This window comes from Hyaena hyaena, unplaced genomic scaffold (genome assembly GCF_003009895.1).
Source record: "Hyaena hyaena isolate Hyena2069 unplaced genomic scaffold, ASM300989v1 scaffold_116, whole genome shotgun sequence".
Taxonomy (NCBI): Eukaryota; Metazoa; Chordata; class Mammalia; order Carnivora; family Hyaenidae; genus Hyaena; species Hyaena hyaena.
Window position 1 is genome coordinate 1554597 of NW_024080748.1, and position 15287 is coordinate 1569883.

The window sequence follows — 15287 nt, forward strand, 5'->3', positions numbered from 1 at the left end:
AAGTTCCTCCTAATCCTCCTATACGTGCAAACATATGATATTTGTCCTTCTCTGCCTGACTTATTTCGCTCAGCATAACACCCTCAAGGTCCATCCATGTTGCTACACATGGCCAGATTTCATTGTTTCTCATTGCCATGTAGTATTCCATGGTATAGATGAACCACATCTTCTTGATCCATTCGTCCATGGATGGACACTTAGGCTCTTTCCATGTTTTGCTATTGTTGAGAGTGCTGCTATGAACACTGGGGTACGTGTGCTCCTATGCCTCAGCATTTCTGTATCCCTTGGGTAAATTCCTAGCAGTGCTATTGCTGGGTCATAGGGGGAGTTCTATTGTTAGTTTCCTGAGGAACCTCCACACTGTTTTCCAGAGGGGCTGTACCAGTTTACATTCCCACCAACAGCGTAGGAGGGTGCCCGTTTCTCCACATCCTCGCCAGCATCTAGAGTTCTCTGATTTGCTCATTTGAGCCACTCTGACTGGCGTGAGGTGGTATCTCAGTGTGGTTTTGATTACAACACATTATTTTTAACTTTACAACTACTGAACACTTTTTTCTCCATGCACAAGCATGCATATACTCATACACACAAGCATTTATGCTTGTATATACACAGAATATTTCTGGAGTGAATCATGTGAAATTGGTAACAAACTTGCATTTAAAACCTTAGTTTTAGCCTCTTACTAACTACATGTCCTAAGCCACAATCTCTCTGAGCCATCTATAAAGTAAGAAAAGTATATGAATATGTATAAAGTATCTAGCATATATTACTGATTCCTTAAGAAATGGCAACTATTACTAAGAGAAAACACATAAACATAATAGTAAACATGATAATATAACAAACATAATAACCATGAACAAAATATCATAGGACAATGATCTCCTTAGCTATATTTAAAATAGAATAAAAGTAATCAAAAGAAAGGAAAAAGGAATACTTATATACTATTGGTCAGAGTATTAATTGGTACAACTTCTTTGGGAACAATTTTAACAATATAAATTTTAAAAACATGTATCTTTTCTTTTTTTTCTTTTTTAATTTTTTTAATGTTTTATTTATTTCTAGGAGAGAGAGAGACAGAGTGAGCAGGGGAGGGTCAGAGAGAGAGGGAGGCACAGACTCTGAAACAGGCTCCAGGCTGCGAGCTGGCAGTCATCACAGAGCCCGACGCGGGGCTCGAACCCATGAACCACGAGATCATGACCTAAGCGAAAGTCGGACGCTCAACCAACTAAGCCACTCAGGCGCCCCTAAAAACATGTATCTTTTGACCCAGTAATTCTACTTTATCTTGCTTGTTAGAGAAGTACACTAAAAGTTCTGCATTACAATGTTCTCCTCACTATTATTTGTAAGCACAAAAAAAACCCCAAACAACCTAAATATTGCCCAACAGGAGAAAGACATCCACCTGACAAAATATTATGAAGCTGTTAAAAAAAACAGAGCTATTTAGATCTGTATGTGCTGTTTGAAAGCATACTATTAAATTCATCAATAACTTACACACAGAATCGCCATGAACCAGCAGTTTTACTTCTGGGTATATACCGAAAAGAAGTGAAAACAGTTATTCAAACAAAAAATTGTAGATAAATGCTGATAACCACACTATTCACAACAGCACAAAGATGCAACCCAAAAGTCCCACTGACCGATAAACAGACAAATAAAATGTGGTACATCCATACCATGGAATATTACGCAGCCATAAATAGAACGATGTACTGACACACACTACTCTATGGATGAATTTCGAAAACATTATGCTACGTGAAAGAAGCCAAATACAAAAGGCCACGTACTGTATGGTTCCATTTATGTGAAATACCTAGACCTGACAGATCCACAGAGCAGACTGACAGCTGCCAGAGCCTGGGGAGAGGGAAAACAGGGAGTGATTGCTTAATGTGGTCAAGGTTTCCTTTTGGGATGATGAAAAGGTTCTAGAACTACATAATGGCAATGGCTGTGGAACACTATGAATTTCCTAAATGTCACTATTGGTAAATATTATTTCAGCACAAAATAAAAATAAAGGAATAAAAATATTAACTTCAAAACCCAAATGCAGAACCAGTTTCCACAGTCTGACCCCTGAAGCAACTACTCTTAATAATTCCTCTGTCTTTCTCCAGAGTTAGTCTATGTGTACACAAGCATAACTGTTTATGTATATATGCATATGGTTTTGCATGCTCACCTGTATATATGCATATCCCTCCCCAAAGTGTTTTAATAGCTATTTTGCAAAACCCCAAATGGAGCCAAAGCACAACTCTAGGAGGGTCAGATGTAATGATCAGTGCCTGCCATGATAGGGCATTCCTCAAATTTCTAAACTATTGATCTTAATTTCCCAAAATTATTAACACAATTCTCCATATTATGGAAAATATTTGTGAGATGTCAGTTAACATTATATTTAAAATTCTTCATGTAACAGGAATTAAATTCAGTGCTATCAGGAGTAACCAAATTAGGGGCGCCTGGGTGGCTTAGTCGGTTAGGCGTCCGACTTTCGCTTAGGTCATGATCTCGCGGTTCGTGGGTTCGAGCCCCGCGTCGGGCTCTGTGCTGACTGCCAGCTCAGATCCTGGAGCCTGTTTCAGAGTCTGTGACTCCCTCTCTCTCTGACCCTCCCCTGCTCACGCTGTCTCTCTCTCTCTCTCCTAAAAATAAATAAAACATTTAAAAAAAAAAAAAAAAAGGAGTAACCAAATTAACAAGGGGAACATGAAAGTTGCCCCAAAATGGTGTAGACTCATCTGACATTCCCTACTTGGTGGCAAGTGCCATATACTATACATCTACTCCAAGGATTCTATTCTTTCAATTACATGACATCATCTTGATTTTTTTAAAAATATGGTCAGGGGCACCTGGGTGGCTCTGTTGGTTAAGCATCCAACCTCAGCTCAGGTCATGATCTCACGGTTCGTGGGTTCGTGCCCCACGTCAGACTCTATGCTGAACAGCTAGCTCAGAGCCTGGAGCCTGTTTCAGATTTTGTGTTTCCCTCTCTCTCTGATCCTCCCCTGCTCATGCTCTGTCTCTCTCTTTCAGAAATAAATAAAACATTTAAAAATTTTAATAAATAAATAAATAAATAAATATGGTCAAGGAATACAGGGGACCTAAGTAAGGAAAGCCAAGCAACTATAACGTATTACAACTTGACTTCGGCTATAACCTGGTCTACCAGTTTTTTTGATCATGCATCTCTAGTAAAAAAATATTTTTAAGCCCACATCCCCAAATATGGTATTTACCTACATATATGTCTGCACTAATACATTATGTATGTTATAAAATATATGTAAAGTTTTTAATTAAAAAGATGAGATAAAGAATACTTTCCTAACATTTAAAATTTTATTTATTAATGATACAAAATCCTTTTGTTCTTATTAAACCTTATTTTAACAATATATTTTTAGTGAAAGTGATGTGAATTTTTTTAAATCTTGGTTTAACACTTTGCCATACGCCAAGTAGTAGGTCTTATTCCCACTTTACAGATGATAAAACTGAACTTTGAGAAGTCATGTAATCTGACCAATGTCAGAACTATAATGTGGCAGAGCTAGGATGCAAACTCCTGTCTAACTCTAAAAACCAATGCTCTTAACCGATATAAGAATAGAAGCAATCAAAGAAAACAAATTTATACTGTAGTGTTAAGTCAAAGACAGAATAAATCTTTCTGACAAATCAGAATGCTATTTGCTCATCTGACTCTTCTTAATTTTTTTTCAAGTTTTTATTTTTTTATTCTTAACAGAGAGAGAGTGAGTGTGGGCTGGGGAGGCACAGAGAGAGAGGGAGACACAGAATCCGAAGGAGGTTCCAGGCTCCGAGCTGTCAGCACAGAGCCCCATGTGGGACTTGAACCCACAAACCATGAGATCATGACCTGGGCTGAAGTCAGATGCTCAACCAACTGAGCCACCCAGGCTCCCCTGACTCTTCTTAATTTAATCAATTAGAATCTCTATGAATTAGGTTTAGTCATTCCATTTATGTGAATCTTAGTTTCCCAATATGGAAAATGAGGAGCTTTGACTAGATGATCCTTAATGTGTTTTTTAGCATTAAATTTCTAAGACTCAAGGCAAAGAGGATTTTGGGGGTAGTGAAAAATATGATTATGTCCATATAGATAGATCTGTCCATATCCACAGGATGTACAACACCAAGAGTGAACCCTAATGTAAACTATGCATTTTGGATGATAATCGTGTATCAAGGTAGGTTCATCAATTGTGCCATTCTGGTGGGAGATGTTAACAGGGGAGCCTTCCCATGTGTGGGGGTAAGGGGTATGTGGGAAACTTTTCGTTCAATGTTGCTATGAACTTAAAACTGTTTTAAAAAAATATTAAAACAATCTTAGGACTCAAATACGAGAGCAAGTGAGGCAAAGATGTATTAAGCAGAGTAACCAGACCTTTGCTGATCTCCACATTAGGCAGGTTAAAGATGTCAAGGTCCATCACTCCTCCTTTCGTCTCTTCTGAGAGGTCTAAGAGGACCAGTCTGTCTGCAATGCCCTGTACAGGACAATAACAAGAAGAACATATAACATTACACAAACACAGCTGGTTACTCGATTGAAATTCATTCAGAAAGGAAGCTAAAGGAGAATGCACAGGCCTAATGTGCTGTCTTATGAAAGAAAAATAACACAACAGCAATAAATGGGACATGTAAGCAAGAAATTACTATGAGCCTGAGTAATGTAATTCTTTAGGCTTGACTGAAAACTGGGATCTAGCAGCACTTAAAGAAGAAGTCATAGACTGGGATATCCTTTGATGGGACAATGAGTAATAAAGATGACTTGGTGCACTTAATATATTTACTGTCATTACTGAATTTATGTTTTCATTTTGATGTCACAATTTCCATTCTGAAAGTACTTAAGAGTAATTTTTTTGGCCTGTTTTAGCACCTCATTTCTAGCATGACAGTCATTATTAATGCTAAGTTTCTCTTTAAAAGAAAAAAAAAAGGACAATAGCCATAGATTTAAAATAAAATTCTATTATCATGTAGAACTCTCTATCATGTAGAGATCTTGTGGAAAACACTCGGAAGCACCAGGTTGGCTCAGTCGGTTGAGCGTCCAACTTCAGCTCAGAGGTCATGATCTTGTAGTTCATGAGTTCAAGCCCCACATCAGGCTTGCTGCTGTCAGCTCAGAGCCCACTTCTGATCCTCTGTCCTCCTCTCTGTCCCCCCACACTTGGGCTCTCCCCAAAATAAGTAAATATTAAAAAAAAAAAAAGAAAAGGAAAACATTCCATATGCCTGTCGATGGCTCCCTGGGTACCATGTAAATGATGGCATAGAAACTGCTCAGAATCAGGTTACCTTTGTGAAAGGTCCTTTTCTAAATTGGTAAGCGGTTTGAGGATCTTTCCTACGTTAGAGTGCAGAGGCACGAATACCAGGGATCTACCAGACTATCAAGCAAAAAGTACAAAACAAAAGCAATGGTACTTAAGTCTGTAACACTGGGCAAGTCACTGAACTTGACCTTACTTCATGGGGTTAAGAGGATTAATTTTGTGACACAGAGTTGGCAGAGAGGAGTCCTCTCTAAACTGTACCTATTAATTTTATTATTGTCAGCCACACTCATAAGACAAAGGTAAGAAAAAACAAAAACAAAACTGTGAGTTCCCATCTTCATTTATGAGACACACAAAAATCCAAAAGTTAAACATTAGAAGTGTGGGGAAAACAGGCATCCTCACACACTGTGGGCATAAGGATAAACTGGTATAATAATGGGGGATAATTTGTCATGTTCTACCAAAATTTAAAAACACAGTAATTCCTTTGACCCATCTATCTCATTTATAGAAATTATCCTACAAGTTTATTAGTACATGTGTAAAATGATACTAAGTATAAGGTTTTCTTTTAATTTTTTTAACGTTGATTTATTTTTGAGAGAAAGAAACAGAAAGCAAGCAGGGGAGGGGCAAAGAGAGGAGACACAGAATCTGAGCAGGCTCCAGGCTCTGAGCAGTCAGTAAAGCCCAACGTGGGGCTCGAACCCATGAACTATGAGATCATGACCCAAGCTGAAGTCAGACGCTTAACTGACTGAGCCACCCAGGTGCCCCACATAAAAGGTTTTCAAAAGACAAGACACAATTTAAATGTCCATGAGTAACAACAGCAGCAATAATGAGGCAGTATAACATAGTGGTTTAGAGAAGAACTTCCCAAGCTTTAAGGGGTCAGCATTTAATAGATCAGTGCAGCACATGGACACAGGGGGTTTTGCTAAAATGCAAATTTGCTTTCATAGGTCTGGGGTGGGGCCTGAGATAATGTAACTCTAAGAAGATCTCAGATGTTGCCAGTGCTGCTGGTCTGAAAGCCACATGCTGATAGTAAAGATTTAGAATACAGACTCTGTAAATAGACTCCCTCATTTCAAATCCTGCCCCCATTTATTAACAGTGTGACTTTGGGCAAGTTGCATAATCTCCCTCTGCCTTCCTTTGCAAATTGGCAGTGATTAATATCTAACCCATAGGGTCGTTGTAAAAATGAGTGTTTAGCTGAGTTCCTGGCACTTAATAGGCATTCAGTAAACGCTAGTTACTGCTGCTACCACCACCACCACTACTGACACTATTTTAAGTACTAGCGTATTGTAATATTTTATATACTGTACCTTGTATCCAAATATTAATGTTTACAAAGAAAAAAAGGGAAAAATTTTCCATTTAGACAGTTTACAAAGGAATACTGACAGTGAGCTTCCAACAGCTGAAGGAACATGACTTTAAGGGGCCTTCTTGTACTTACCAAAACTGAATAAAATTGATAAAACCCCGTATTGATAGGGAAGTCAAAAATCAGATTGATGTGCACACTGTTGCGCAGCATGAATTAGTTCTTGCCTTTCGGAAGCACAATCTAGCAATTTGTAGTAAGTGCCATAAAGACCATTCATGCCCTGACTTACTAGTACTGTTTTTGAGCTTATGTACACCTAAAGGAAAATTCAGAGGAGAAAATAAGCAACTGGTAAAGCAATGTTTATGGAAGCATTCTGTCTAGTAACAAAAGAATTGAAAACAATTCAAATTCCAATTAAGAGGGAATAGTATATTCAGATGGAGGGTGGAGATGAAACTAAGTCAAAAGTTAGCAGATGTTGTTCTGCTGCAGCCAGCTTTTACAATTTTATAGCTCCCTGGATACACTTTATTTGCTCAAGTAGAACCTATCTCTAAGACATATGTGAGTTTAAAATAAGAAGGGAAGAATTTAGATGGAAAACAATCAAATTTTAATAGAAAAAAAAAAACTGAAACACCAGCTACCAATGAAACAGAGGGACAGCTATTCTACTGTGGTCTACATCCTGAAGTGACACAGACGTGCTGTTCCCATGACTGGGACCCTGGAGCATCTTCTGAACCTCTCTGAAAGGGAATGTAAGCCTTTCTGCAAATAATTTATATACAAAAGATCTAGTAAAAAAGAGTGATGGAAGAATAAAACAAATTGCATACTAGTATAAAATATCAACTCAGAAACTATGATCCTAAGAGACAGTGGATTAATTACACCAGAAAATGCAATCTTTAAGAAAAAAAAATGTTAATTTTAGAAAAAGCTAAAATTAAGTATTATATTAAATAAGAGTTTAAATAAAGTGGCATGAGTCAGAAAACACAAAGGAATTTGGGGCCAAGTGGGATGAATGTCACGTTGAGGTTTCCCTTGGATAGGATGATGAGCCTATTGTTCAAGTCACTGTTTTAAAGCCTATTCCATGACTAAGTACTAATTAAGAAGCAATATCCCTGATGAGAGCTTTCAGCTTTTTTTTTTTGCTAACTTATTAAATATAAGGAAAAGTGAGGTTTTCCCACATGACAAAATGAAGCCATTATTAAACATAAACTGCTTAAAAGTGTAGCAATACGATAGATGGGTTTATAACCACTGTGCTTACATACCTTTGCTGAGATTGCTAACGTGCAGGCAATTCCCAGTTCTCCACCTCCAACCACAGTAATTTTGTTGACTGTTTTATGCTCATGATTTGCCCAGTTCCTTGAATTTATGTCTGAGACACCTAGAAATAAAAGTGGACTATTATGAGAATTTTAAAACAGTATGAAAAATCTTTTTTAGCATCTAAAAAAAGTACACCATGGTGCTGGTCAAGAAGCACTCAAAAATACCTGAACAAGTGAAATGCAAGAAACACAGGGTTATCATTAAAAATTATACTAAATAGAGGCTACCTCCTTAAAAAGAAAAAAAAAACCTTTCCAAACATTAAAAAAATATTATATAAGACTAAAAACTAGGATTTCCATAATTCTGAAAAACCTTCTGATTCTTACTGCTCTGGTCTATAATGCAAAAATGTTTAACGTCTTACTGAAGTTTAGAAGCATGGATATTTTGCTTTTTGTTCAATGAGAAACACTAGAATCATAGATATTTCTGGTCCAATATATTGAATGAGGCAAAAAGCCACATAAAAATATAATGAAAAAGGCTTGGGGTCATTAATATATATCAAATGATTTTGAACAAAACAGTAATTATTTTATCTGTCAGTAGAAAGGTAATTCTTTTACATTTAAAAGCATACTCATTAGAACTATATGGTAACACTTACCCTGATAGCTGTGTAGAAATTTTTGATTCAATACAGATATATACAGATATGTGAATATATTTCCTTATAGAAATCTAATAGCAGCAGGTGCCTGGATGGCTCAGTTGGTTTAGAGTCAGACTCTTGATTTCAGCTCAGGTCATGTTCTTATGGTTTGTGGGATCGAGCCCCATATCAGGTTCTGAGCTGACAGGCGGAGCCTGCTTGAGATCCTCTCTCTCTGTCTCTGCCCCTCCCCTGCTTGTGCTCTCTCTCTCAAAATAAATATTTTTTTTTAAAAAAAAAGAAAAAGAAATCAAATAGCAGAGAGTAAAGGAGATTAGTGAGAAATTATAAGCTCATAACTCTCTGATTAACAAAAAATACAAACCTTCAGTGATTTTTGCAATATAGGCTAGCAAGTCTACCTGCCGTGCCTCATCAGATGATGGTAAAGAATACAGGGGAAGTTCCTCTTGAAACTTGGCGATCATTTCTTTAATTAATCCAACAATGACAGATTTAGGCTGCGAATACACACAGGGGAAAGGTTATGCAAAAATTTTGCTAAAGGATACTACCTTATTAACCTATGCACTGTTATCGAGTTAACCTAAAAAAAGTTTTGCATTGTGCTCTAGTTTTTGAAACTTATACAAATTATATGATACTTTTAACTGAAAAATTACTTAATTCTTTTAAATGGAAACTAGAGAAATGCTAATCCACGTCTCCAAAAGATGGGAAAACAGCATGACTACCTATGTTCAGGAACAGTCTTTTTTTTGTACTTTCTATTTTGAAGTAATTGCAGACTTATAGAAAAGTCACAAAAATAGTACAAAGAATATTCATATACTCTTCACCGAGATAACTCAAATGTTAACATTTTAACACATATATTTTCTCAGTCTCTGTCCCTCTACATATTTTTCTGAACAAACGAGAATAAATTGCAGATCCAATACCTTTTCACCCCTAAATACTGTAGTGTGTATTTCCTAAAAGAAAAAAAAAAAAACCCACAACATTCTCCTATATAAGCATTATCAAATCAGAAAAGTGACACTGATAAAATATCTAATTTAGTGCTGTTTCTTTTAATTTATTAAGCAAACTTAGTAAAATCCACTTAACCTCTCTAAGCAATATGAATAATAAATCCCAAGTGGCTATTATGAGAAACAAATGCATGCAAACACATGCTGTGAGTATAAAATATTTATTTATTATTATTAAAAATATTTAGCAGTTTGCTTATTTTATTTTATTTTTTAAATGTTTTTATTTATTTCTAGGAGAGAGAGAGACACACAGAGGAGGGGAGGGTCAGAGAGAGAGGGAGTCACAGACTGAAACAGGCTCCAGGCTCTGAGCTGGCAGTCAGCACAGAGCCCGACGCGGGGCTCAAACCCATGAACTGCGAGATCATGACCTAAGCGAAAGTCGGACGCTTAACCGACTAAGCCACCCAGGAGCCCCAGCAGTTTGCTTATTTTAAAAAGACTTTGGTGTGCCTGGGTGGCTTAGTCGGTTAAGCATCTGACTTCGGCTCAGGTCATGATGTCAATGTTCATGGGTTCGAGCCCTGCATTGGGTTCTGTGCTAGCAGCTCAGAGCCTGGAGCCTGTTTCAGATTCTGTGTCTCCCTCTTTCTCTGCCCCTCCACCACTCATGCTCTATCTCTCAAAAATAAATAAACATAAAAATTTAAAAAAAAAATTTAAAGGCTTTAATTTCTCAGAGTCTGAAAGTTTCATTACTTATATATTAAGAGGATGAAGCTATTAGGATCAAAAGCTCAAACACCTTTAAAGACCAAGCAGATAACGTGTAAAGTTGGCAAGTAGAAGAACATTTGAGGAGATGGTTATTGTGACAAATTGGAAAGACTATACATACAGGCATTCAAATTCATATTAAGAGCAAAACAAAAAAAACCACTTTGCTATTCAACAAAACTCTGTAGGTCTAACAGCACAGTGAATTTCTCAGGGAAAACATCTGCAACCTTTGGCCTAGACAGCCTCTAGATTCCTTCCAGCTCCAAAATTCTATGTAATTCTACTACATAATTGTAATTCCAACTACATGAGGAACTTAAAGTTACTGTAGTACTTAATAATAGGGCAAGTTAAATAACATAATGTCTTCTTTAGTTTCAGCTTAAAAAAAAAAAGAATAGTTTTAGCTTATAAGAAGCTCAGAATAGTAAAGTGAAATCAATACTGTCTCAACTGAAATCAAACACAACCCCAACTAGGTTAATAGGGCTATCTCTAAGTATTTACTAAACAAACAAAGAGAAATAAAAAGAAATGCCAATGAAAATCAGAAAAATGAAACTGGAAAGATGAATTGCCACAACAGGGGACAGATGTCAAAACACTGTTTGAGGAGAGCTGGGGGAAAAAAAAGAAGGGTAAAAATGGATGAAGGAGATAAACAATTTAAAAAAGGAGTATATATGATCAATATATGAAAAAGACCTCAATTTCTCAAATAATCAAAAAACTAAACATTAAAGTATCATTTTTGTCCCTCCAATGGATAAATTTTTATTATGCCCTATTTATCACATTAAACTGGCAATTTTATTTAATAAAATCATCACATAATGCAAACAATGTACAAATTCATAAAGTAAAAGGTCAATGTTCTCACACCTAAACTCCACTACCAACCACTTGGTGTGTATCCCTTCTTTTATTTCTTCTTCTTTTTTTAAAAAAAATTTTAATGTTTATTTTTGAGAGACAGAGAGCAAGCAGGGGAGGGACAGAAAGAGAGAGAGAGAGAGAGAGAGAGAGAGAAACACAGAATCTGAAGCAGGCTCCAGGCTCAGAGCTGTCAGCACAGAGTCTGATGCGGGGCTCGAACTTACAAATTGTGAGCTGAAGTTAGACGCTTAACCACCTGAGCCACCCAGGTGCCCCTTTTTTTCTTTTTAAAGGTTTTACGGGGCGCCCGGGTGGCTCAGTCGGTTAAGTGTCCAACTTCAGCTCAGGTCATGATCTCACGGTTCAAGGGTTCAAGCTCTGTGTCAGTCTCTGTGCTGACAGCTTGCTCAGAGCCTGGAGCCTGTTTCGGATTCTGTATCTCCTTCTCTCTCTACCCCTCCCCTACTCAAACTCTGTCTCACTCTATCTCTCAAAAATAAATAAATGTAAAAAAAAATTTTTTAAGGTTTTACATATACGAAAAATAGAGAAAACTGTAAAAACAAAGTCAAACATGTCCATGATTGCACACCTTTTTACAGGACGTATATAAAATAAAAACTGATAACCCTAACACCATCCTTTACTCCAACCTCACTTGACTCGACATCTTCTGGCCCTTCAGGGATCCCTGGTCCTCCTGCCCTACAATTTTCTGGGTACATATAAATATATTATAAATTATCCTTTCATAAAGATCTTAATTATTTATAAAAATGAGAACATATTGTACATCCTTGTAAGTAAATATATAGAGATAAGCAAAGGTTTGTTTTGCTTTAATGATAATACCTTCTGTTTAGAGCAAGAGTGCTGGAAAACTGGTATTCTACACCGATTTCAAGAGACCTTCTGGAGGCCAATTTGGCAATATATAAGAATAGCCTTCAAAACATTTATAAACTTTGATCCAGTAATTCCATTCCTAGAGACTTATCATTAGAAAATGATTAAATATTTATAATATACACACATTTATGTTTACATATATTTATATTTAAGGATGCTCACCATTAAATTTCTAACAAGAAAGCAATTTGTGAATATATTATGCTAGATCATCAAGCAACCAATTAAAAACCATGTATTTTGAGCAGACTATTTAATATGAGATGTGCTCAATATAATAGTAGATGAAAATACAGAAAACAAAACTGTATAATGTGAGAACTTGTAAAGCAAATAAACTAGTCACATATATAATTGTGAACGTATTTTTAAAACTTAATGCTCAGTTAAAACAAAACATGTGATAGAAGATTATGTACAGTATGATTCAATTTACATAAAGGTCAAAAACACGCAAAAGTTTAAATACATTCTTTTTTTCTTTAAGTTTTTATTTAGTTATTTTGGGGAGGAACAAATGAGTGTAGAGCAGAGACAGAGAGAGAGAGAGAGAGAGAGAGACAGAGACAGAGACAGAGAGAAAGAGAGAGAGAATCCCAAGCAGGCTCTCCATTGTCAGTGCAGAGCCAAATGCAGGGCATGATCTCACAAACTGTGAGATCATGACCTGAGCCAAAGTTGGATACTTAACCAACTGAGTCACCAGGGCACTCCCAAAACTATATACAAATACATATATTACATAAAAATCTTTAATAAGGAGAGACTAGGAAATAATGCCCAATATCTTGCTAGTAGCTTTTCATGTGCTTTATAAGCAGTAAACAACTATAAAAAGAGGGAGCCAATAATAGTTGGCTCCAGACCTGGAGAGAGTGCTTCATGCAGGTTGCGGTCTGTCACTGGGGTTTGGGAACTTGGGTGACTCTAGGGAGCTCAATTTAAAATTACTTTTAAAGGGGCACCTGGGGCGCAGTCGGTTGGGCGTCCAACTTTGGCTGAGGTCATAATCTTGCAGTTTGTGAGTCTGAGCCCCACGCTGGCTCTGGGCTGACAGCTCAGAGCCTGGAGCCTGCTTCTGATTCTGTGTCTCCCTCTCTCTCTGTCCCTTGCCTGTTCACACTCTGTCTCTCTCTCTCTGTCTAAAAACTAAATATTTTTAAAAAGTTAAAAAAAATTACTTTTAAAGACCATATGAGGAGTATCATTAAAAGAAAATTTGCTTATTTGTACCATTAGGATAAAGATAAATACCCAGAAAAATAAAAACTTTTACAAGAAAATCCAAATTGATCTTACATGGCTCCAGTTTTGAAGATAGGGCAAGTATATTCTGCCTTGAGCATCCACATGTTTTCCAACTGAGACACCCATATTTGCAGTTGGCTTTAAGAAGCAAATGGGGGGAGCAAAAGGGTGGGAATCCAAAATCCATAAACGAATTGGTATGTTATATGTATTACCTATTTGAGACAAAATAAACACATCTTCAAACAATGACGAAGCATATACATTATACTTATGGCACAGCCAGGTGGCATTTTAAGACCTGTAGCCTAGTCAAGTGTATATATAAAGGATTTACATAAATCGAGGCCTACTTCTCCATTTTTATATTCCCATTAAACCACCAGCATAATATCTGAAGAAATTTAATTAAGACATTGGCCAGCTCATCCAATTCAGTCCAATAAATATTTACAGGACCTACTGTACGAGGAGACTGGGATACAGCGTATTTGCCCCACCTAAGCACAGCTATTATACCTTTCTTAAAAGGTAGTGGATACTTCTATTTTTATACTTACTCTGCATTGAGGTTATACCTACAGATCTGTATCTCTCTTCACACTGTAAATGTCCAGAGGGTTAGGTATTATTCATTTCTATTTCCCCGCACCACGGATAGAGCCTAACATACTGACTGCTCAATAAAGGTTTCCTATATGCATAAGAATAGTGAATGAGGGGCTCCTGGGTGGCTCAGTGGGTTAAGCGTCGGACTTCGGCTCAGGTCATGATCTCACGGGTTTGTGGGTTCAAGCCCCGTGCTGGGCTCTGTGCTGACAGCTAGCTCAGAGCCTGGAGCCTGTTTCGGATTCTGTGTCTCCCTCCCTCTCTGACTGTTCCCTGCTCATGGTCTCTCTCTCTCTCTCAAAACTAAATAAAAACATTTAAAAAAAAAAGAATAAGTGAATGAATAAACACATGAAAAATTAATGCATTAACAAAGATGAATTTGACACATTTGATACTGACCCTCAAACTGCTCATGAACTATCATCAAGCTGGGTTAGATACACAGAACTTAGAGCTGAAGAGAACCTAAGCGTCACCCTGTCCGGTGGTTCTTAAATCTCAGCGTACTGACAGACAGGAACTTGAGGGCATGATCTCCCAGCCACACACGTGTAATGTCATGACTACCGAGAGCAAATACACCTGACGGCTCTGGTTGCCAGGAAGCCCAAATCTAAGACCTAATAAAAATGTAAAAACTAAACTTAAACTATGAATCTCATCAATTCCATTAGCTGTATTTATTGCATCTCCTGAGAGTCACTCTTGCGTTCATAGTCTTACTGCCTGGGAAACAGGTCTGAGTAAAGTGCTCTAGGCAGCCAGAAAAGAGACTGAGAGCTTGGTAGGAGAGGAACAAGGAGGAAAATAAAAATCACTTCTGCAATTTCTGCAGAGCCCAGCTCACTGCTATCTTCTTTCATCTCCAACCATATTCCTATGTATAGAAACCAAACTGAATTCCTATGCATTTCCTGTGCCAAAGGGGTTGCCATGGTGGGACACAGCCAGGCAGAATAAAACATGAGTGAACCTCAGGCAGTAAGTGATCACGGAGGGGCAGAAATTAAGAAGGGTTGGGGCACCTGGGTGGCTTAGTCGGTTAAGTGTCCGACTTTCGCTTAGGTCATGATCTCGCGGTTCGTGGGTTTGAGCCCCATGTCGGGCTCTGTGCTGACTGCCAGCTCAGAGCCTGGAGCCTGTTTCGGAGTCTGTGACTCCCTCTCTCTCTGACCCTCCCCTGCTCACGC

General features: G+C 37.5%; 1 protein-coding gene across 7 annotated transcripts in view; it reads right to left on the reverse strand.

Annotated features, from left to right (window-relative positions):
• The window catches only part of UEVLD (UEV and lactate/malate dehyrogenase domains), a 47444-nt gene that overhangs the window by 20356 nt on the left and 11801 nt on the right, over positions 1–15287 (reverse strand). For 5 of the 7 annotated variants that reach the window (XM_039236784.1, XM_039236785.1, XM_039236782.1 and 2 more), the window contains 4 exons: positions 13537–13700; positions 9060–9195; positions 8016–8134; positions 4472–4574 (listed from right to left, as the gene is read on the reverse strand). In XM_039236784.1, coding sequence (XP_039092715.1) covers positions 4472–4574; positions 8016–8134; positions 9060–9195; positions 13537–13700 — 522 coding nt within the window. The remainder of the gene's footprint in view (positions 1–4471; positions 4575–8015; positions 8135–9059; positions 9196–13536; positions 13701–15287) is intronic. The other 2 variants (XM_039236786.1, XM_039236787.1) reach the window with 1 other exon arrangement.